General features: G+C 41.0%; 1 protein-coding gene across 1 annotated transcript in view; it reads left to right on the top strand.

Annotated features, from left to right (window-relative positions):
- The window catches only part of GADL1 (glutamate decarboxylase like 1), a 279,311-nt gene extending 254,906 nt beyond the window's left edge, over positions 1 to 24,405 (top strand). The window contains exon 18 of the mRNA XM_042955688.1: positions 22,712 to 24,405. Coding sequence (XP_042811622.1) covers positions 22,712 to 22,885 — 174 coding nt within the window. The 3' untranslated portion in view covers positions 22,886 to 24,405. The remainder of the gene's footprint in view (positions 1 to 22,711) is intronic.
- Positions 24,406 to 24,760: the final 355 nt, after the last annotated feature.

The raw sequence follows: 24,760 nt of genomic DNA, 5'->3' as shown, positions 1-24,760 counted from the left end.
CCTTCTGGAGGCCCGAGCAGAGGGGGACAGGCAGTGCTCATGGTGCTCCTGCATCCACTCACACAGCATTTACGACCTAGACTATCGGTATGTGTCTGGTGACCAGAGAACGTATTGCCTAACTCAGGACACTTTTGAAAGCGAAGTGGATGCTATTAATAATTATACCAGAAAAAAAAAAGACATACATAAAATCAGCACTCCTCTGAGCAAACGGGCATCCCTAGTTATGTGCTCTTTTTTCTTGTAATTTTAACTCCTTCTTTCCCGTTCGTGAAAGCATGTCAGAGCAGGAGTCAGAGGGATGTTATATGCGGGTAATCTGAAATGCTCTTAACTTGCTTTGAAGGAGAAGGAGGAAGAGGAGGATTCCTGTCCTTTACCCTGAAAAATAATAGGTTGCCTACATACCACACAGCTGATTGAGTGCCAGCAATCAATCTGGACTCTTGTCAAAAGGCTGAAGAAATCTCCTACCCAAAGCCTTTTTCTCCATCATCCCTGATTGCTGGCGATAAAACACTCTGACTTAACTCTCCGTCACAGTTTGTCCTTCAGTTATGGTATTTAGCCCACTTTGCTTCATGTGATAGTCATTTTCATGTTTTCTGACCCCTCCCCGAGAGGGAATATGTTTTTCTAGCCATTCACTGTAAGAGTCCCTCAGTGGCTTGTCTGCGTGAGGAGCTGACCTAGACCCAGTGACAAAGGGTGGGCTGTGCCATTGTCCTAAACCACTGAGTAGGGGCATCCCTCACTCCCCATTCTGCCTGCCCGCAGGTGCTTTCCTGGTATTGTCATGCAGATCGAGAATTTGTTGCCCGCTCAAAACCTTCCCTTCCTATTAGTTTTGGGGGCCACAAATAAATATAAGGGAAGCACAGTTGAAATGTTCAAAAACTGCTCTGTTCTCTAAGTTCAAAGTAAGTCCAATTGGCTGAAAGTGTTGGCTTCTAGAAGAAATGTTCCCAGAGTCACCTGTTGCCCAAAATAAGCATGGGTTAGTTGGTGCGTGGCTGGATTAAGATAATAGCTATTTAGCCATCTGTCAAACAGTGGAAGACCTGGAAGGGGAAAGTGAGAGAGCCATCCAGCATTCTGGACAGTCTTCTTTTCTTCTGATTAGAGAGAGAAGTCCAAGATTCTGAGGGAAGGTCCATATCTTCCCAATGGCCTCTCATGGAGGCTTGGAGACCTGTCGGAGGCTTTATTTCTTCGCCTGAAAAGGAGAAGCCAACAACATGAGCAACATGAATACAACATTTGTTTCCATTGAGAGTAGCTAGAATCAGTTACTCCTAGAAACTGATGTCCCCCTTGCGATCTGACCATGTAACTTCAGAGCAACTGCTGGAAATGAGAGAGCAAGCTTCCCGTCATGAATGGGAAATGAGGGTTTTTTTTTAAGACAGAGTAGATGAATGAAGAATCGTTAGTCACTATTGATAGTTATAATAAAAGTATCACAATATTGAGCTCGGGAGGTTTGTTGTTGTTTTGCTTTATTTCTCCTCCCCCACCCCCATGGGAAGCTTAGAAGCAGTGACATAACATTTATTCAATGCCAAGAGCATGGCTTTATATAGAAGAATTCAAAATATAATAGCTGAATTATATTCAACTCTCTTCCCCGGTTAAAAATTCTAGCTGCCAATTTTAGTTATTGAACAATGTTACATTTATTGAGTGCTTTTTGTGTGCAGTGCACTGTGAAATAGGTACTGTTAGTACTGATTTTCTGGCGATAAAAGCTGTTGAGTTCTAGAAAAAAGACTTAATATTTTTGATAGCTAAAGCCTCTACATATATACTGTTTAACTGAAAAACACTGCAGGTGATAGATGCATGTTTGAAAATCTGGTGCCCTGGCATCATTCTTTCCAAACCCTTTGGGGCCATTCCCAGATGCTGACTTTCTGGCAGAAGTAGGCTATTGATTGACCTGACTCCATGAGGCATTTCTTAGGCTCTTACCTTGGTCAATGGGAAAGTGCAAAGAGAGGAAACTATCCATTGTATCTCAAGAGGCAGGTGGGATAATCAGTCGAATCTGGTCTTTGCCACAGTCACTGGTCATTCTGTTTTGCTTTTGCCCTAACTTAAAAAAAAATCACACCATTGTTCATTTCAGAACCATTTAAAATAGTCCGACAGAAAGTATTTAATCAATGGAAACATAATTTGGCTTGGGATTTTTCTTTCTGTGTTCATGCACTTCCTCAAATCCTTCACTAGATGGTGTCCCAAATCAATCCATAGTCTAGACACCATTGCTTTGGTCCTGGAAGAAGGGGAAAAACACAAAGCTCTCTGCGACTGACCTAACTCCCTTCCTCTGCCTTCAAGAATGATTGGACCTTTCCCCACTATCTGATAAGTGGTTAGGTCTGCGTACTGTTGCACTTCTGCAGGTACGGACCTGTCAATGTGTTGGGGGTGACTCTGACTAGAAGCATTTTCTGTGGCCCCGGAGATCTAGCTGGTGCTGTGAATGAGGAACAAACTCATTTTAACTCCCTGAAGACAGTTCAAACCACAGGCCCCAATCCTGACAGGAACTGAAATCCAGATTTGATGAGTGGGTGGACAGTTGAGTAATGAAGAGAAAATACAGACTATGGTAGACCAGTGGAAACGTATAATCCTCATGCCCTCCTATGTAAATCTTTGGTCCATGTTCCCTCAGATGTGGCTATGACTAGAGTCTTCAAAGGAAATGATAAATTACTGTTGTTTTTTTAAAAAAATAACAAGACATTCATTTGATTCACAAAAGATATTGGGGTCTATGTTTCAAAAAGAAACGATTTGAGGATTCTGTAAAAACTGTCCAATAAGCTGTATATATAGATATGAATCCATCCTTCTCCAGAATTATTGTGTTTATTATTTTTTTAATTTAGTTATTTAAATTCAACTTAGTTAACACACAGTATAATATTGGTTTCAGGAGTAGAACCCAGTGATTCATCACTTACATAGAACACCCAGCGCTCATCCCAACGAGTGGCCTTCTTAATGCCCATCGCCCATTTAGCTCATCTCCCACCCATGTCCCCTCTAGCAACCCTCAGTTTGTTTTCTGTATTTAAGAATCTCCTGTGGTTTGCCTCCCTTTCTGTTTCTATCTTATTACTGTGTTTAGTTTCAGACTGTACTTAGTTCCACAGTTCTCTCCCTCCCCTTCTTCTCCTTGCTTGATTATTCAGATAGCAAAACATGCCATCATTTTGACAGCTATATAGGCAGTTGATTCATTATTGTCAGTAGTCAAGGAGACTGAATTTTTTCATAATACGTTTTGAGGTCTGAGCCAGCTGTGTGAGAAAAAAAGAACTTTTAGACAGCCCAGTAGGTTGGATGCTGAAATCCTTGGGAGGGAACAATGGCTGGGTTCCACTTGTGATCATTTGGTTGTCAACATAAACAGAGCAGAGCCCGAGTCTGACTGGTCTGATGATATGCTTTATGTGGAAGGCTTGGCAGGCCTACGGTAATGAATATCACCTGAGGGGCAAAGAGAAAAATGGCGGAACCTGAAAGGCGCCATGTTTTAGAGACATCCGTATATAGTTGCTGTAATGTTACATGGTGCACAAAGGCCTGTGAGGATGAAGGATGGAAAATTCCTGACCTGAATTGCTTTCTTTCACAGAGGGATTTTTCAGTATACTGCTGCCCTTTCAATTTTTATTTTATTTTATTTTATTTTATTTTATTTTATTTTATATTTTATTTTATTTTATTTTATTCTTTTAGAGAGAGAGAAAGAGAGAGAGAGAGAGCAGGAGAGGGGCAGAGAGAGAGGAAGAGTGAGAATCTCAAGCAGGCTCCACACTGTCAGCACAAAGCCCCACATGGGGCCCAAACCCACGAACCGTGAGATCATGACCTGAGCTGAAATCAAGAGTCGGACACTTAACCGACTGAGCCACCCAGGTGCCCCACTTCTGCCCTTTAAACACTCAAACACACTGTTTCAGTTTTGCTCCCCTGCATTGATTTCCCTCAGAAACACTAAAATACCACACTGATTTTGTAGAAAAGGATTTTTGTACATGTGATAGATCTGGCTCATTTTTTCAAATACGCCGATGGTGATTTTTATGGACGATTATATGGATGACAGGTTTTTTTTTGTTTCGTATCCCCAAATTATACTTGAGTTTTATTTGTTGATGTTCCTCAGTGTGAGATGATCAATGACACAGGATTAGATGCTGTTGTCGTCTGAGAGAAAAGTACAAAGTAGGAAGAGAAAGAAGCTTCTCCGAGGGAGTGATAGCCCACCCTTCAGCTCATTGCCCAATGAGATATGCCCCTGGTGTCATTTTCTGTGCCTCGATTTAAATACTGAGAGTGGGGACTATTTGCATTTCTCATGATCTGTCTCTTCCTTTACTTGGCTTTACATGAAAATCATAGGGAAATTTTGGTAAAAATCAGTTTTCCAGGCTCAATAGTTTTTCTTATTTTTAAACTTAAAAACTTTTTTATTTAAAAAAAAAATTTTAATGTTTATTTTTGAGAGTGAGAGAGAGCATGAGCGGGGGAGGGGCAGAGAGAGAGAGACACACAAACACACACACACACACACAATCCGAAGCTGGCTCCAGGCTCTGAGCTGTCAGTACAGAGCCCCATGCAGGGCTCAAACTCACAAACTGCAAGATCACAACCTGAGGCGAAGTCGAATGCTCAAACGATTGAGCCACTCAGGCGCCCCTAAACTTTAAAAAATTGAATTTAGTTTTGTTTTAGAGAGAGAAAACGTGCGTGCAAAAGAGAGTGAGTGGGTAGAAGGGCAGAGGGGGAGGGAGAGAAAGAGAGAGAATCTTATGCAAGTTCCATGCTCAGCATGGAGCCCAACTTGGGGCTTGATCCCATGACCCTGGGATCATCACCTGAGCCAAAATCAGGAATCTGCTGCTCAACTGACTGAACCACCCAGGTCCCCTCCAGGCTTAATTTCTTAAAGAATGGAGGTTTACTAGGTATACAGAGAGTGGTACCCTAAAATCTGTACTTTTAACAAGCACCTCCAGATGATTCTGAGGCAATTTTTGCATGTTCTAGTCACACGAGGCAGGGTGATTTAGGCCCTGGTGCAAAGGCTACTGTCTCCACCCACCACTATACTTGAATTATATTAACATGAGGAGTAAATGGATATTAAGTCATTTTCCTGTCATCTCCCTTAAGTCATCTCCCTTCCCCATGTTTTTTCAAGCATACAACTATGCTGTCAGCTCAGAGCAGTTTCATTTACCTTAAAAATTTCGCCTACTAGGGCGTCTGGGTGGCTCAGTCGGTTGCGCATGGCTCAGATCATAATCTCATGGTCCGTGAGTTCAAGCCCCACATTCGGCTCTCTGCTGTCAGTGCAGAGCCTGCTTCAGATCTTCTGTCCCCCTCTCTTTCTGCCCACCCCCCCCGTCAAAAATAAATAAACATTAAAAAAAATCTCCCCTACTCTGTGAATAAGGTAGAAGTCTCCATAAGCATATACCCCAATTTTACAGAAGAATATTTCTACCTTTCTTTTTTATACTGCTTCAGGAGGAAGGTGTTTATACCTGCCTTGGTGTCTTAGGAGCGACTGTGATAGATATGATACGTGTCAGGTTATCCACCTCATGGACAGAACAGACACCGTGTGGTTGTTAATGATATTGGTCATTATTTTGGCAGTAGAAGAAGTAGGAAGAACGGAGGAGAGGTGATTTTAGTATTTGGAAACAGGATGAACTCCAAGAGGAGAATTGGAAGATAAATTTAAAATGTTAAATCAGGCAGAAAGTGTCCTTAAAAAAAAGTAATACTTTTCTCTGGTGGCCTTTAAATTTATAGGGAGAAAAAGTGGTTCAATTATCTCAACAATTGTCACTCTAGCCCACGCGCCAAAGATAGTAAATATTGGCCATCAGCTCCTGAGCACATTTGACTCTGATTATTTATGATTAAAGACATTTAAAGAACATAGAGAACCATATTAAGATTCATTGCTTTTTAAAAGAAAACTTGACCTCCTAGTCTGAGTTCAATAAATGATAAAATGGATGTATTTTTATTTGAGCAGATGGCACTGAGATTTTGGTTTCTACCCTTGTAGGACAGAGCTCTAATGCAAGACGTTAGGAATTGTATGACTTTGGTATAAAACACAGAATTATTAGCTGTCACTCAAAATATACACCTGAATTGGGAAGAAAGCATTTCTATGTCAGGTCAATATAATTGGAAGTCTAATTAATGGACATGTAAATCACGGCATGTATTAATAGTTATTCTTGGTTATCGTAAGTGTATCTCATCAAACCAATAGCTCAGCAGATGTCTCTGTTTCACCTCATTACTGTTGGACCTCACTCATTAACTTGGCATGCATTAAATAGCCCTTCAGTGGGAATCCACTCGGAGTGGACAAAGATGAAAAAAGAGAGATGAAAGATGAAAGAAACTGAAATTCATTGAGTGCCTGGTCACTGGTACTTTATATGTCATCTTAATTAATTCCTACAAAAACCTTGTGAAGTGGTTATACCATCTGTCTTTAAATATGGGAAAGCCAACAAATTATCAGTGTCCTTCAGTGACCACTGGGTAGCTTTTAGTGTTAAAACAATATAAACCTGATTGTAAAACATTAGGTTTAACATGTTTTTATTTCTTTATATGTGTGTGGTTTTTTTTTTAAGTTTTCTTATGCTATAGCAGGGGTTGGCCTGCAGACCAAATTCAGCCCATTGCCTATTTCTATAAATAAAGTTTCACTGGAACACAGCCACCCTCATGGGTTTTCTGTTATCCGTGGTTACTTTCACTTACAACCTGAGTAGTCATGACAGAAACTATATAGCCTCCAAAACCTAAACTATTTACCGTCTGGCCCTTTACGGAAAACATTTGCCAACCCCTGTGCTGGAGATTGACGCCATCTTTCTATCTGACCAAACCACTTTTATGATGGTAGATACTCATCGAACAGTAGCTTAGAATCATCCAGCAGTTGCCTGGACTTTGCCTACGGAAATCTAAGTGCGTAGTATCCTCAGGGTGTGAGGGCTTTAGTGCCATGTCTAATGCAGGGAAAACTAGAGCCAAACAAGGATTACCTGGGTTCCTCTAAAGCAGGATTCATCCTGGATCTAACCTAATGCACCTTAGTTTGAGCTGTACTCCTTAGGTTTCACTTAGTTGTACTATAGCAATGAGTGAGCGCCCCCTCCCAGTCTCCCAGTCATCCGTCCTCCTGCCCATCACTTAGGTAACCAGAGTGTGCTGTGAAATCTCCCAGTTACTGCTTCCTGTGAGCACTTCACAGGCCCACTCCTCGTCCGGGTGGCTTATTGTTCCGTGTTTTGTCCTAGCAACCCGGACTCAGCTCGTCTCCTACACGTGTGTTTCTGCTTTTCTTTCTGGGGCGAGGGCCCGCGACTTGACAAATAATCAGCGGTGAGTAAGAGCAGGTCCAGTCAACGGATTTTGATTTACTTGCATCAATAGGTCCGCACCGTTCTGAGGCACTTAAGTTATTCCACAGCCTTGCCTTCCTTCCATTTGTCGGGGTGATAAAATAGAAAGTAAAGTCACCTAAAAAGCTGGCCATGTGATAGGAGTTTCAATTTCCTGTTTAAAGAAAGCTGACCCTTTTGTGGGCCTGCAGGTGAAAGTTGCCTGTTAAATGCAGATCGGGTCTGGCTCTTCTGCCTGGAGGTCAGCGGAGTAGAACCAGATATTAAAGATACTTCCCCAAACTGGGTCAGGACAGCGTTCAAAGACGGGAGGATTATTTCAGGTTGCTGCACAGTAATCCACTCACACAGGTTGAAGAACTTAATTTATGTCGTGGTTTCGGAGCCCCCGAACCTGTCTGATTGATTAGCCAGCCTCGCACACGGTGTTGCCGCACACATTCCGTTTTTACTGCTCCATTCAGCAGAACGCCCGTCATTTCAAAAGCTAAGCAAATGCGGGCTTTAAAAAAGCAATTTCATCATCTTCTCCCTGTCTCTGGCCAAGTCAATTACGAAAGTATTCCAAAATTATTTCTCCCACTTAAAATGAAGCAAGAGAAAAAAAAAAAAAAAAAACAACCAAAACACAAAAAACATAGGCTGAATGACCAAAATTAATGTTAAGCCTTGCAGGTAGTCTCACGGTTGTGTCCTTTGTTTGCTTGTATGATGTCTTCGATTAATATCTACCGAACATGAAAAGCCTTCCCATTAGGCTCACTAACAAATTAGGAACATCTGCCCCTCGCTGCTGCGCGTCGATGTTGTTCTGGGAGTGCTAACCACTGTGATAACCAGAAAAAGACATGGGCTTTAAAATATTTCAGAGGGGAAGACTCAAATGTGTTCGTTTTAGATTGTGCGATTCTGTATCTATAACACCCAAGGACATCAAATAAAAAGCTTTGAGAAATTGGCTACCATAGACGTACGAAGTTGAATATCTAAAGAAGCTTTTCCTTGCACAAAGAGTAAGAACCTAGGAGCTGGAGAATTGAAATTTATATCAGAAGGGAGCCTTTTAGAATAATTTTTCTCAACCACAATAGCAAAAAATACATTAAGTCTCTAAGAGTTAAATAATTATAGTACCTATCGAAGAAAACTGCAAAAGTACGAAACTTTAAGGACACCCCCCCAAAACTTTAATGTTCCCAGTAACAATTTCTGTTTTACAAATTATGCCACATGAAGCAGCTTTAAACAGCCATTTTATTATGCTCATGGCTTTCGGAGGTTAAGAATTCAGACAGAGCACAGAGGGGATGGGATGTCGGGAGCCTCATCTGGGAGGACTAAAATAGCTGAGGGTGATTCGGTGGCTGGAGCTGGAATATTCTGGAAACATATTCACTCATACTTGATGGTTAATGCCGGCCCTTGGCTGGGAACTCATTTGGGCCTGTCAGAGCCCTACCTGACGCCTCTCCGGGTGGCTTGGGGTTCATCATAGGGGGTGGGCTCAGGATAGTTAGACTTCAAGAAGCCAGGGTCCCTGAGAATCAGCTGGACACTGCTGTACCTCTCCTAACCTCACCTTGGAGGTGTGCAACATCTACCACATTACTGGTGCCTAGCCTGCCACCAATCCTCTCCAGGTCGGGAAATCTCTTTGAGAGGAATGCCAAAAACCATGCAGCCATATTTAAAAAAAACAAAAACAAAACTACCTCATTTAGAAACTGAAAAACACCAAAACTCTACATAAGAAGATTGACTTTTCCCTAATTCATATGCAGCGTGAATATAATTCTAATCATAATCATGGAAAGGTTTTTGTTTTTGTTTTTAACTTGTCACAGTGTTTTTCAATATCATCTAAGAGAGCAGGTGGGTAGTATTAGGTAAGAACATTTTGAGAAGGGTGAATGCTGAAAGGGGCGTTTGATATTTTATGGACTGAAATAAGTAAAACAGCTTGATTATTCTAAGAATAGACATATCAATCTTACAGAATAGAAAGCTCAGACCTAAGTATTCATACGTATTCCCAATACATGCTGGGGAAAGGCAGGCTTGTTCCTTCAGTGATGTTGAGACTCCTGGTTAAATACAAGGAGTGCATTTCTAACGTATGTAAGGTGCAAATGGAACGTTCAAATGGATTAAAGGTTTTAAGCATCACAATCAAATCAGAAAACCATATTTATTTAACTGGCCTAGGGTAAAACGAGTGTTGGAAAAAAAATACAGATGTAGTTGATAGGTCTGACTGTATACATAATAAAACTGTACATGAAATAACCAAAACAATTAAAAGCACGTAAACAACTTGCACCATGTGAAGCAATCAGATAGTTGATGTTCTTAGTAATAAAATGTTCTTCTAAATCAGTGAAAGACGATCACACAAAACGGTCAAGGAACACGAACAAGTGGTTTACAAATGGAAGCCATTCAAATGGCAAATGGATAAGTTGAAACTCTGGGGTGATTATGGGAGAGTAAAAGCACAGGAATGGAATGATGATCACGTGGGAGAAACAAACCGGCCCTTAGATGGGAGGTGATATAGCTCCGTAGTGCAGCTGTACTAGGATATACTTGAGGTTCAGTTATGTGAAACGGCCAATAATTATTCACTGTTGCTACATTTGGACACAGCTTGGCCGTGTGTGACATATCCTCAACTCTGCAACCTGTTTCTCTGTGACTTTCCTCAGTTTCCCCAACTTGGTCAAGAATGTCAACCAAGAGCCCCCCTCGCCCCTTAGACTCAGCATGTAACGAGGCATCCCTTTAGCTAACATCTTGAGGGGTATTTTTTGGATATCTCAAAACGGTCAGTCTTGAATAATAATAACAAATACATTGCCAATCAAGTTCAAACTTGTTTTTTTGTTTTGTTTTGTTTTGTTTTTACCTGGCGGAGCCCTTGTTGTCCCACAAACTCTCACATAGAACTCTAATATATTAAAGACAGCTAAGGTGGGGCTTGCTTTAGGCCAAGAAGGGCCCTGTCTGCTCTGGGCCTTCTTCCTGCCCCTCTGGCATCCCTGCTCCCCTTCTGCAGCCCTCTCTAGCCTGTAGCCCCCTGGAACCAACCGAACCACCATGACTTTGAGGAAGAGGCAACGTCCAATTTTAAGCACTTGAAGAGTGTTGAGTGAGCTCCATAAGGAAGAATGCATAATCACTTTTGTTAATTTGCACAAAATGTGCAAACCTAAAGCATTTTGTTACTTAAGTAAGCGGTCTGGATTGCTGTTAAAAGCTGTTGCTTGCTATTTACAGCACTAATTGTAAAAAAAAAAAAAAATCCTTTAGGAGCATTTATAAAGATTTCAGCAAGGAACATAACACTTATTTTCTCAATATTTTTATGAGTAATACAGGAACAATAATTATTTTTAAATACCCTCATGGTAGCTCTCTTTGATTTAATAAAGAAAGAAAGAAAGAAAAGTGAGGTACATAAAACATCTGTCTTTAAAAGTTCGGGTTTTGCCTCTGAGGTCGAAACACCAGGCATTTTAGGATACACTAGAGCTTGGTAAATTAAGTGCGGTGAAATGATATGCAAAGCACTTATAAATAGACATGCAAAGACAAGCCATAGGAAGAGGTGAGAGTGTATCTTGGGTGTGTAGCTAACTTGGGGGTGGTCAGTGGACAGCTGTATTCTACCAAACCAGAAAAGGTCAGAAAGACAATTTGGACTTCAATTTACTCCAGAAGCAAATATCAGTGCAAACAAAACAAAACAACCTCTAAGCGAGATGAGGATACAGGGGAGTGGCTGCAGGTAGGTGGGTTCGGGCCAGTGAGCACCTCACCGAGGCATAATTCGGACGTGTCGGCAGGCTGGGCAGAGTAGGATGTCTCTCAGTTCAGAGCAGCGTAACATCATGGGATCACTTCCTGTTTTACTCCCTGCCTGTCAGGCCCAGAATCTACTCTAAAAGCCCATAATTCTGCAATTCAGGAAGCTTAGCCTCCTGAGCCTAAATGCAGGTTCTGCACCTTAAAATAATCGCTGTGCCAACACAGGACCGCCTCCCACATCTGTGCCTGTGCTGCCGCTGGGTAGGGGTTTGGCATTTATGCCTCAAACAGCCTCACTGGCAGTTAGAGGCTTGTTGGTAATGGCTGAGTCAGAAGACAGAATTTCAGCTGCCAGTTGCCCTTTGCCAGTTGTCCTTTGCCAGTTGTCCAAGGGGAAAAGACTTCTCAGGGAAAGTTACCCTGGGAAAACCTGTTGGGAAAGGAATCAGACTCTCATCCACTTTAGAAGGCGTACTGGGCGCTCCTTACCTCATGAGTGTGTGGGAAGGATATGAATGTGCCTCCCTGTCGCAAAAAGCTGGTGAGTCTGAGCCCCTGGCTCTAGAAGGCAGTCGTGCTGGAACTAGCTGGAGGCTTCCAAGCTGTGTCCCTGCCCTGCCAGATGCAGCATTTAGAAATATGGACCGCCGCCCAGAGGACCTAGGGAGAAACCTGGACGATACTCATTTTATCCTCTCGCATGGGGTGATACTCTTGGAGTATGTTAAGAATCTTTGGGCCATCCCTTCACAATGTATATGTACAGCAGAAAGTCACATTGTACACTGTAATTACACACAGTTTTTCATTGTCAATTATACCTCAGTAAAGCAGGAAAAAATTAAAATAAAAAGGGCCTAAGGGAGCCAACAGAAAGTACTGTTGGCCTCTGAAGATCCCATTCCCTTTGCCGAGTCATCAGTTGAGTCCTGTGTTCTGGACCAAAGCAAGGGTCAGAACTCTTGAGAGAAACCAAAAGGACCCGGAGGTGTCAAGATAGAGTGTGGGAGGTATCCCTGGAGCACAAGGGGCTCATGATCCATGTTTCTCAACAGGGGCATCGTTGGCATTTTGGGCAACGTGACTCTTCCTTGGGCAGGTTTAGTTGAAGCACTGGGAGGTGTTGAGCACCCTTGACCTTCAGACGTGAAATGCAGAGAGTCTTGGCAAGCAATCCAAAACACTTAGACACAAAAGCCCCTAGCGAGGTGATAGGACCCCAGGGCGGCTGTCATTTTAAGGAAAGAATTACCGAATAACTTGTCAAATTAAGGAACAAGACAGGGATCTCCCAAAATGGGCGAAAAGTTGGGGGTTGGCCCACAACAGTTACCGAGCAGCTATTAGCTCTCATGGCTCCTGTGACACAATTGAGGATTAAGTTTTTGCTTTATAGAGTGTGTAAAACGTTTATTGTGTCCATTCTTCAGCTAACGCTTTCAGTTCAGTTTGGTTTATTTTTATGACTGTTCATTTCAGCTGCCTTGAATATATGACTGACATTAGGTTTATTGGAATTGCCGTCATTGTCATTTCCACGTTGTAAACACCAAATGTGAAGCTAACTGTGTCCTTCGGCCTTTCCAGGATTCTAAACTCTGTTTTCGTGGCTTAGCTCCTCTGTATCGGAAAGGGCATGAACAGGACAGTGCTTTGAAGTCGAAACACTTTTTCATTTTGTGCAAGTCTGATTTTGAGATATACTCTGGAGGAAAATAGGGATAAAAATCCATATTTGAAAAAAGGTACGTCCACTCTAAGTGTGGCCTATTTCTCTATGTTCTGCCAAGCTGAAATGATCCTTTAGATGCATCTGATTTCATGGGCTATCGGCCATCAATTTTACATAATTTAAGCTTGGGAGACTTATACCGATGTAACTCAGATCTAAATTATAGGGGGGCAGATACCAGGGGAATGAGTGAGTGTTGTGTGCAGGAGTAAGAAGAGAATTGGACAGGTAAGGAATGGCAGAAAATATATGGAAAGAGGCAAGTTGATTCTCCTAGCAATCAAGACAAAGAGCTTTATTGTTTCCTGGGCCACGGTTAAGTGTTCTGAACACTTTATCAGGCTTTACGATTAATAGAAAAGTTGGCCAGCAATTTCTTTGAAGGAGACTGGCTTATTATTTCTTTATTTTTTTATTTTTCAGGATCACAGTATCCCCTGCCAGCTAAGTCTTATTTTATTATAAAATTGACAAAAGAAATTCAGGAAGGGGAGATTCCCAATCTCCTCTCCCCTCCTCTCTTAAAGTTGTTTTTCTGGTCCCAAACATCTCTCACCTCTCATCCCATCATCACCTCTCCCGGGGTCCTAGGTAAAGGACTGTCATTCGCCGTGTTCTCAAACTTGCGTCACGATAACAAGCATTTGAAGTGCCTGGTAAATATGAAGACGACCAGGTCTAACACACTGAGATTCAAATTCAGATGCTCTGGATTGGGACCCCCTGATCCAGTTGATTTGTATCTCCAGACACATTTGGGGAACACCTAATACTTCTCTTTGGTCTTCCTTTGATAAAAATATAAGTGGTGGGACAGCACAAGGAGACCGTACAATTTTGGGCACAAGCTCATGGATATGGGGACAGATGACCTTTTCAGTTTACGACTTTTCCACGTGTCCAAGGAAGAAGTAAATTTTTACTTGGAAAGTATTTCTGCTTCCTGCAAAATACTTAGACGACACGTGGAAATTTCTAACATACAATAGAAACTCATCCCTGCCCACAATACATTTCAGTGGAAAGCTTTTTTCCCTGCCCACTGCCCACCCCCACCACCAAACTGCCAAGATGCTCAACTACTGTGTTACTTTTTAAAAGAAAAAGAAGTTTACTTTGCTAAGTGTTGGGAAAAACTTGGAACTTAAATGGAAGATTAATACGGAAGTGGCATACATGAGGTGCGAGATTTAATTTCTAAAACTCCTAACTCACAACATCTCAGAATTACTTAAATACAGTTTAGATGCTTTGGGGAGAAAGAATAAATGATAAATCGTGTTTTCACATAACTTTCAAATGCTCATCTCTCAAGAGAGGATAATGAAAGAATGTGATAAAAGACCAGGTATGAATGTAAATTGATTAAAAACAGATTCATTTTAAGAAACTAATAATACTAGTGTCTAGAAGGTGCCAGATTCTATTCTTGGTGCATTTCGTATGTATTATTTCATTCAGTCCACCTGACAATCCTACAAGGGATTATCAGGTCTTGACAGAAGAAGGTGAGTCCCAGAGGAGTCAAATGTTGGTCCAAAGCCACATCGAATTTCAGGAATTAGGTCCCGGGTCAGTCTAAACTAGCCTCTTGGTTTATGTATGGTTATTCTAAACCTATAACTCAGCATCTAGACTCACTTATGATAATGAAAGGCACGTATTGATAATTACAGGCATAAATTGATCTGTCCTGAGGAAACAGGAAAAGTGGTCACTCAGTAAACTCCAGTTTATTTAGCCATCAGGAAAAATTAGGGCGGGGACAGAGGAATTGTACAGGGATATATAAAAATATTTGCTGTTTTTTAAAAATCGCCTCAACATGCAAAAGAGAAAGTGGAAAATCAGACATCAAACAAAAGATTATGTTAGCTCAGTCACCCACAACTCACCTGAAATCTTCCATTATCATGTGTGAATCACATTTAATAAGCACGGTGGGTACATTTAAATGTTTGATCTAATGTGCTGTAGAGCCTCTATAAAAACTTTGAGCCAGTCGGTTTCCATTAGGCCGCACTGCTCACCATGAAGAAAAACTTCAAGTGCCACTGTGTCCAAAATAGTTTTATCTTGGGCACCCGAAAGTGGTTACCATGACCCTTCTCATTTCAGGGCTACGGGGAAATTACGTGATTTGCTTAAGGACATGCAGTGAGTGACAGAACTGGAAAGAAACATCCCAATTTAGACCTCCGTTTCCTTTCTAGAGTTTGTGCTCTAGACTTTGTTTGAATAAGAGTATTAATCTTCATCATGTGCCGTCTGTTCGCATTACATGCTGCACTATAGTATCATATTCCATATTTTATCAGTTGAATGAAGGGACACTATCCTATTATCATCTCCTGCCTAGAGATGAGGAAACTGGGCTTTGGGAATTAAAGTTATTTGCCTAATCTCTTAGAGCTCCGTGTCTCCTTAGAGCCTCTCTTATTTTTTTTTTTTAATTTTTTTTTAGTTTTTTTTTTTAACTTATTTTTGACAGAGTGCGAGCTGGGCAGGGGCAGAGAGAGAGGGAGACACAGAATCCGAAGCAGGCTCCAGGCTCTGAGCTGTGAGCACAGAGCCTGACACGGGGCTCGAACTCACGAACCGTGAGATCGTGACCTGGGCCGAAGTTGGACGCTCAACCGACTGAGCCACCCAGGCGCCCCAAGCCTCTTTTATTTTTAAAGGAATTCATTTATTAATTTAAAAATTTACATACAGATAGAGCTCACCTCTGAAAGTATATAGTTCTATGGGTTTTGACAAGTGTATAACGTTAGTTACTGGCAAGGCTTTGTATTGGAACCCAGATTATTTGAGAAGAAAGTATAAAGCAAGTTACTTTTCGGGATTGGTCAGGGATAACTGCTGGAAGAAAGTCAGAGTGACAAAGCCTGTCCACCCATCTGTGGTACTGGTTTCATGCTCTGCTGGAGAAGGACAGTCAAGAAGACTGTTGGCGTTTCCTGACTCAATGTAGAATTTCTGAAAACAAAACAAAACAAAAGACAAAGAAAAAAGCCAATGAATATAACTTTCTATGCGCTTTTTCCTTTGAAAGGGTAGATTTTACATATCATCACGTATCTTTCCATTTTGACCAGGGAGTCGGTTCATATGTCCACAACCAAATCTAGTTCATCACCTATTGATTTATAGCCCAGGAACTACGAATGGCTTTAACATTTTGAACTGGTTGAAAGGTCATCACGAGCAGCTTAGTATTTCCTGATATGTGAAAACCGTATGTTAAATTTCATTGCCCCTAAATAAAGTTTTAACAGAACACAGCGTTGCTCATTTGTTTACATATTGTCTAGAGCTGCTTCCATGCTAGTGATGGGGGAGTTGAGTATTTGCAACAGAGATTGCACGGCTAACAAAACCTAAAATAGTTACTAGCTAACCCTTTAAAGAAAAAAGTTCGTCTCTCAGATCTAAAATAACTAACATTCAAGTATAGCAGCTGAACATTAGCCTCCATTTTATTCCTTTCTTAGTGTTTCTTTGCTTAACCCTGTATGGAGACGTGTGGTCTCGGTATGTCCATAAACTGTTGTGGGGAATACAGAAGAGGCCAAGGAGGTATGGAGTTTAGTGTAGATAGAGGGAAATTTAAAACTGTTTCAAGTGACTTTTTCTTTCTTTCTTTCTTTCTTTCTTTTTTTAATGTCTGTTTCTGAGAGAGGGAGAGGAACACAGCATGAGCGAGGGAGGGGCTGGGAGGGAGGGAGACACCGAATCCAAAGCAGGCTCCAGGCTCTGAGCTGTCAGCACAGAGCCTGATGCGGAGCTCGAACCCACAAACCATGAGATCATGACCTGAGCCAAAGTCGGACGCCCAACCGACTGAGCTACCCAGGTGCCCCTCAAGTGACTTTTTGTAGAGAGAAAAATATTGTAGATAATTTTCCGCATTTGACATAAGTTTCTTTCAGGCAAGGTAATCTTAGAACAAGATGTTAATTACAATACTAGTCTCATAATTTACTCTTCAGTTTATTAGCTTGCCTGCCCACTGTATGTTCTACCCACAATATCTGCAAATTATTGTGAGTTTAGCCTCCTACCTCCAAAGAATCTTTGCTTCCTTGGAGAAAATGGAATGTAGGTTAATTAAATTGAAATTGAGACAATAGCTCTAAAAATCTGGAGTTTGAGGAGCATTGATTTGTTCATGGTTTGTGGGAGAATTTAGCAAAACTACAAGTCTGTCTGGATTTATTAGAAGCTCTGGGTCATATTGTTGTCTAGAGTCAGAGTAGAAGCTTATAGTATTTGTCCCTCATATTAGCTGCAAAAGCATCATCTCTTTTAATTATGGATTTGTCTTCACAGCCACCCTAGGTGTTGTGATGCTGCGTATTCTACAGGTGAAAAAAATGTGACTTGATTTCACCTGCATAGGCATACGTGGGTCCTGAAGTTTAGACCGTTTTGAGCCATTTACTATGATAATCTTTGCACGAGCTTTTGAAACACTGATGTAGAGGTTTCATGATTGGGTCCATGGTTTCACTGAAATGCCATTATGACTGAAGCAGGCCCAAGATTTAACAACTGGGAAATGATTTAGGTAAACTAAGGCATAGTGTTGTGATGGAATACAAGACAGCATTCAAAATGGCACGGAGACCATGGCAAGAGGCATAAATAAACATGCAAAATAACATCAAGATTCATAACTAACATAATCTATACCCATAAGGAGCCAAGGGAGTTAAAACAGAGCAGCAGAGACTTCAAAAGTTCATCTCTAGCCCTTTGCAGATCCATGAACTGAATATTCCCAGTCTGTGATAAGAAAAATATGGAACTCAAGAGCTCCTGCTTAGAAACTTTGACGACACGTTAACAGATTAACTTTACTGTTGAATTAAAAAAAAAAAATTTAATGGGGCTTGTAGTTATTCTGTCTTTTACCACATTTTTATTTAGTAATTCATTTTCAATCAATAGTTCGCATTTGTTGCATTTCACAAAAGTATTTCTGCAATGCATTGGAAAAAATAAACCTCCTCCTCGCAGAGTTTGAGAGACACTTTGTGTATCGAAATGTGTTACTGTCAACCTTAAATATGTTACAAATTTTTAAGAAGAAATACCACTTAATGGACATGAAATTTTATTTTCTTGAAAGGCTATGCTAGTGTCTGGTCAGTTACTTGTTATCAAATTACTGTAGTTGGCCAGAATGAGAGAGTTTCGTTTTCTATTTTTCCCTTGGGTTTAAGCAACTTTTAAGTATCAAATGCTATTTTATGCTGCAGGACTGTGACAACAGAATTCTGCTTAAATGACTAAATCATTGCTGGAACATAATTTAAGGTGGCGGGGGTGGGGGGACAGCAATCCTACAGAAACGTGTCGATTAAGTTTCTGTGCAACCAAATAGAAATGTCAGGATCTTCTTCCACTTAAGATGCAGGGACCAGGGCACTGAGGCATGCGAAAAGAATTTGATTTACAATTTGAAGGAAAACCAGCAGTAAAATAATTGAGAGCTGGAAAGCAATCTCACTCCTACCAAATTGCTTTCCTCCATGCATGCTCCATTTAGGGGCGATATGCAGATACTTATATTTAGTTTGTGCATATTTTCTTTCCCCTGTGAATATCCCATCCTGTCGGATTAGGACTATTTCTCTGCTTCGATCAGCAAAAGAGAATATCCAGGTTATCCAGCATTGGGTTGTGCGTGGAGTTTTATAAATAGAAAATAGGTGATTTTTTTTTTAGGTGCAAATATGATAAGCTGGCTGTTAATGAGACCATTCTTGGTCTCTAAATTGCAAAACACAGGTTCCTTTCAAATAAGCTTTAATGTGAGTTTGTGGGAATCAGATACGTGAAAGCACATTGGAGATTGTGAAGAGTTGGTAAAATATTTGTTGGCAACAAGGGTAAACCAGTCCCACTGCTACAATTATAATTTGCGACAGAGATTTAGTGAGTATCGGCCCTGGTGTGGCTTATGGCTTGCTTTTCCCCACAAAGCGTTCATAGATAAAGGAGATCTTCCCTTCTTGCCTAAGAGTGATTAATCGCCTCTAGGAATTAATCATATATGCATGGGCACATAAATAAAATAAGTGTTGTACTGCTAAACCCTTGCTTAGTTTGTTCTCTGAGTCACATAGATATGTAGTCATTTATTTATAATTTTGAACATCAGTGGCAAAAGGTGGCTTAGAAGTTTGGTTCCCATGTATATGTGTCTTTAGCCATGGAGGCCCATTCTACAATGGCAAGAATTGTAAAGACCCAAAATATCTTTATATTAAAAGAGCCGACGGGTCCTCTTTTATCTTTCTTGCACACATTAGAGAATATTTTTGGTTTGCTCACAAGAAAGGCAAAACTGACAGATTCATTTTGATAATTGCCTCGTGTGAGCCTCTGACACTTTATGAGCTGGGATCCAAATTCTAATGCTCTCCAAAGGGAAGGCATAAAATATTCCTGGGAAGGGGGAAATAGGGTTATTGAAAAGTAAACAGGAATAGACAATGAAGACTAGGCTTGAGCCAAGAACATGCCTGTTTTAAATTTAAAATTGGCTATAGTCCAGAGCCTGTTATATGCCCCTGGGTACCAAGAGGAAGAAAGAGATGAATATGAAAGGAATTTTTATTTTAAAAAAAGTCGGCAGAACCACAATCCATAAGCTCTAAAACTGATAGTCTGTGACTCTCCTGGCCAGATATTTGTGTTATGTGACCCACGTCTTCCTATAGTTATCAGCAATGGTGCTATTGTATTTTTCCCTCATACCTTCCATTTACATCAAGAGGCCACTTGTTTGAAATAAAACTAAATGTACCTTTGTCATGAACCTGAGTCAAACCATGGTTCCTCGTTGCTTTGTGACAAAACAGGAAGGTTTTTGAGAGCACTAAATGACAAACGGTGGGTTAAAAAGTGTAATGTACATGTGCTTGTGCACACACGTGTGCACACACACACATACCTACATGCACATGCACGCATTCACATCCACAGTCACACAAGAAACCCTCCTACCCAAGGTGGTGAGGATTGGTCAGTTACAGCAAATACTCCTACAAGAAAATGTGATGCATACATGACTTAAACATTTTAACTTAAAATATATCTATGTGTATTTATTTCCCCCATCTTTTGGTGGGAGGCTGCTGTTTTCTTTTCCCTGTCAAATGAGGATTTTTTCTAAAAGCTTTCCAAAAGTAAGTGAGGTTTTTCTTGAGTCGGGATCCGATGATCAAAGGGCCTTTACCATTCTTACATTAACTACAGGAGGCATCTGTCCTGTCCAGCCGCTGTTTCTGTAAGCAGAGTGAGGGTGTGGCCGCTGTGTGGCCATCTGTGTGCAGAATCAGTCTAGACTCTAGATTCTGCTTGAAGGCTTTTCCAGTTCTGTTCCTGCACCTGACTTGCGGGGATGTTTAGCAACCCTCCCCCCCCCCCCCAACTTCATCCAGCCTTTCCAAAGGATTCAAATTAGTTTTTATGGAAAGCACTCTCTTTTTTTGCATTCACCTTTCATCTGCTTATATATCATTTCACAAGATTTTTATAATTCCAATAACAAATGATACTTAAATACAGAGCTTGGCAAGAAAACTCAGTGGATGCTTGGAGCATTCATATTTAAGAGTTTCAAACAGATATACGTAGAGCATAGGTATGTAGAGTGTTCCCTACTTGCGTCCTTTTAGCATCCACTGAACATTTGTCACTAAATTTTGCAGAGATTGGAGATGATGTTTATTTAACCCTGCTTTCCTAATCTCTAAAGAGCTCAGATAAAATTTGTGACATACTTCCAGCAATCTGTAGAACTTGATCGTTCATATTTTTTCACTAACTTGACCTCTGACTTCATCTTCTTTTTCTATATTTTTTTCTTTCAGGCTTATAGATTTTCTTTTCATGTCTCATTATACGGTGAGAGAACACCAATACTTTGCTAGAATGGCAATGTGGTTGTGCTTAATGGATGTTTGTTTTTTCTGTCGTAGGCTTAGAGTAGTCCACGTTATGCAAGATTTAGGTTCTAAAATTAGCACATACGGGGGAAAAGTACTGAGTTAAAATTATCCTTACACACCCCTGGAAGGCTCTGTGGGTGAGTCTAACACATCCTGCCAATAGAGGTCTAAAACCCCCAATTTTTCCATAAGCTTTGCAATAGCTCAAGATGATGTTGAATGTTAGATAAAGTAGTTTGGCTTGTTTTCAGGGGGATATCTGACAAAACATAGGTATGTTTAAAAAGACTAGAATGGTGTGGGATGTTCATACCCTGAAATAGGCTTGCGGGAACAGAGAATTTTGCCCCTAACCTAAGGAATTTCAAAGCACATCATGCTTGGTGTTATTTGTGTATGCTTTCTTCCCTTCTGAATTAAGTAAGTCTCATCTTTCTGAGGAGATGAGAACATAAACTCATTATATTTTCATCATGTGTTCATGTAGACGCACTCAAATTTTGAAACAGTTAAAAGGAAAACGGAAAACCTTTGCTTGCCTTTCCAAGCCAGGAAGAGTGCGCTCTTTTAAATTGTTTGACTTGGTATTTCAAAGAGCAGCTTTGCTCTTTTAAAAGTTTATAACCTAGTTCTTGGGTGGTCACACTACCAATATGAAAATGGGCTGATTTTTCCATTTGGTTCTTAAATTGGACTAATTTCTTCAAACATTAAACTTTTAGAAAAATTTGTATAGTTGGATTATCAGGTCCCATTTTCCCTGTGTTACCTGGAAATCTTTAAAATAGGGGCTTCCTGTTTTATTCCTGGCTTTACACCTCTTAATAAAAGAGTGTTTATGTTTCACGCATACTATTAATAAACTAATAAGATATTAGTCTTCAAAGCAGAACCGTGCATAATATCTGTATTCGTGTTTTCCTTTGTAGACTATCAATGCAAGACTGTTATTGTGTGTGTGTGTGTGTGTGTGTGTGTGTGTGTGTGTGTGTGTGTGTGTGTGTTTTCCCACCCAAGGCTAATTTTCTTTATTTAAGATGCCTGAACTGGAGGGGCATTTGGGTGGCTCAGTCAGTTAAGCATCCCAAACTTGATTTTGGCTCAGGTCATGATCTCAGGGTTTGTGAGTTTGAACCCCTCATCAGGCTCCACACTGACTGTCTGTAGCCTGCTTGGGATTCTTTCTGTCTCCTCCTCCCCCCTCACTCTCTTTTTCTCTCTCTCTCTCAAACTTAAATAAAACTTAAAAAAATAAAAACATGCCTGAACTGGAAGAGTTTTTAGTTCAGACAAAGTTGGGAATGTGACATTTGATACAGACATTTGAATCTGTGCTCTCTGGGGACACTGGGTTGTTTTGAAAGAGACAGCAGTGCCAAAGATTTAGGGTTCAGAGTGTGGGCTTAGGTGAGGCTACCTTCTCTTTCACTGACTTTTTCTGAACATGGGACCTCAGACTGTCTGATCACCTTGTACCTCAATTTCCTCATCCAAAAATGGGGATATCTGTATCTCCCTCGTGAAGTCACTGTGAAGGTTAAATGAATTAACTGATCTAAAGCCATTGGATCAGCCTTCATATGCTGTAAGTTCTCAGTAGATCATTATGAACGTTGACCTTGTGCGCAAGGGAACGGGGTCCACAGTGGATGCCAGTGAGTATCAGATGCCTGGTTGGAATGCAGCAGGAATGCGCTCTGTCTTTCACCGCCTCCCTCCTCTCGCCCGTGCAGGTGGCCCCAACCATTAAGGAGCGGATGATGAAGAAGGGAAGCCTGATGCTGGGCTACCAGCCCCACCGGGGGAAGGTCAACTTCTTCCGCCAGGTGGTGATCAGCCCTCAAGTGAGCCGGGAGGACATGGACTTCCTCCTGGACGAGATAGACCTACTGGGGAGAGACATGTAGCTGTGGCTTTTGGTTCCCCAGAGGCACGGGTCCTGTCCTGGGGAGGCTTTCAGATCCAGGGCATCTGGGGACACGGAGACTGTGGCCCTTCTGGTGAGAAATAGGAAAGGTGGCCTGGTCTGGCCTGTCAAAGCAGAAATGCTAAGCAAATAGTGTTAAGGACTCTTTAGCTGCCTGGGCACTAGTGTTGCTAGAAAGGAGGAAGTGAAAAAATGGATTTGCTCAAAAGTTGTCTTTAGGACACAGCCTCGAAGAGAGTTTATTTAGTAAGTACCACACAGGGAGGGCCTGGGTTCTAAGCTTCGATTGCCCTTTTCAAGAACATGTAAATTAATAGTTGAAAGCAGTGGTTCTCGAATTGGTGGTCCCTCCACTGGCAGCATCAACATTGCCATGGAACTTGTTAGAAATACAGGTTCTCAGCCCCGCCCAGACCTACCGAATCAGACCCTTTATATTTCAAGTGCGACTCAACATTCTATATTTGAAGTAGCTTTCCAGGTGATTCTGAGGCAAGGCAAAATCTGAAACCAGCGGCTTAGCGCAACCTTGTGAAGACTGAATAATAACTCCGATGTTTTGCCAGCAAAGAGATAGCTAATATTTCAGCGACCCCTGAGTCAGTTTGAAAATACGGCCATGGCATCTGTAGCACAAGTGTTTAGGGGCATCAGAAGTATATATATTTTTGAACAGAGGAACTGTTTAAGATGTTTACTTTACAAAGATGTATCTTTTATGCAGCTGAATGTTTATTCTCAAAAGTTAAAATTAACCGTTATCTATTCTAAATTACTTAAATTAGAGATAAGGATAAGGACAGACACTTTGTAGCATGGCCTTTTTAATGAAAGCAATGGTACTAATTCACTTCCCAAAGCACTTGTGCCATTAGCTTGGAGTAGACATTAGATACAGATGTCTCCAGCTATGTATCTCTCTCGGCGTGAGGGGCCCATTTCTTATCTTATTCTCTGCATATAGGAAATAACCAGAATGAAGTCCAGGGTTATACAACATTCCCTTTATCAAGCTTTGAAACGTCAGTGTAGACTATTAAGTGGTTTATATTAGGCAGAGAATCTGGGAATTGTAGGCCTTTTCAGTGCAGACACCTCCTCTGTTCCTCTTGGGAGCGAGTGATTGTAATTCTGTCTCTGATCCTGGTCCTGGGTTTCTAGGAGAATTCTATTTGACTAAGAAATAAACAGAATTCAGAGGTGTGGGTGCGGAGTTCCACAGGTAAGGTTGTGAATCTGATTAGAACTCTGATTTGGGAGGCAAAAAAGATTGAAGAGTATTAGACTTCGCATATTCAATAAGCTTCCATTCGATATCGTCAACTGTGTTGATTACATTTTGAAGAGTAAAAAGCAGATGTGTACTATTGCTCTATTCCATGTTTTCGCTTCAGGGTGTGTGCTTTCTCAATATCTCCATCAGTCAAAGAATATTTTAATCTTTCTCTGAATCACTTTATTCTCTGGTGATAACTGTGTGTGTGTGTGTGTGTGTGTGTGTGTGTGTGTGTGTGCGCGCACATGTGTGTTTTACATATCTTGTTGCTTCTTTGTTTTAATGTCTACATAAAATGTTCCTGAAATTGATATTTGCAATAACTCAGGTCTCATGAAATAAAAAGCAACATTAGCGCCCACTGAATGTTACCGACTTTTCTATTCCTGTCATCTCCTCTTTACTGGGTTTTCTCAATGCATTTTAGAAGTGAATTGAGTTCCGCCGGGATTTTAGCTAAATGATTGAATGAGTCGGTTGGAAGCTGTCTGTTTTTTAGCCAACACCTTGAGTAAAATGGAAAAAGCAGTTATGGCAAAGTGGGGATTTGCCTCTTGTTTTGTCTTCTATCGGGAACCC

This window comes from Panthera leo, chromosome C2 (genome assembly GCF_018350215.1).
Source record: "Panthera leo isolate Ple1 chromosome C2, P.leo_Ple1_pat1.1, whole genome shotgun sequence".
In the NCBI taxonomy this organism is placed as follows: Eukaryota; Metazoa; Chordata; class Mammalia; order Carnivora; family Felidae; genus Panthera; species Panthera leo.
The sequence above is the reverse complement of the archived record's forward strand: the minus strand, read 5'-3'. Positions and strand labels throughout refer to the sequence as shown.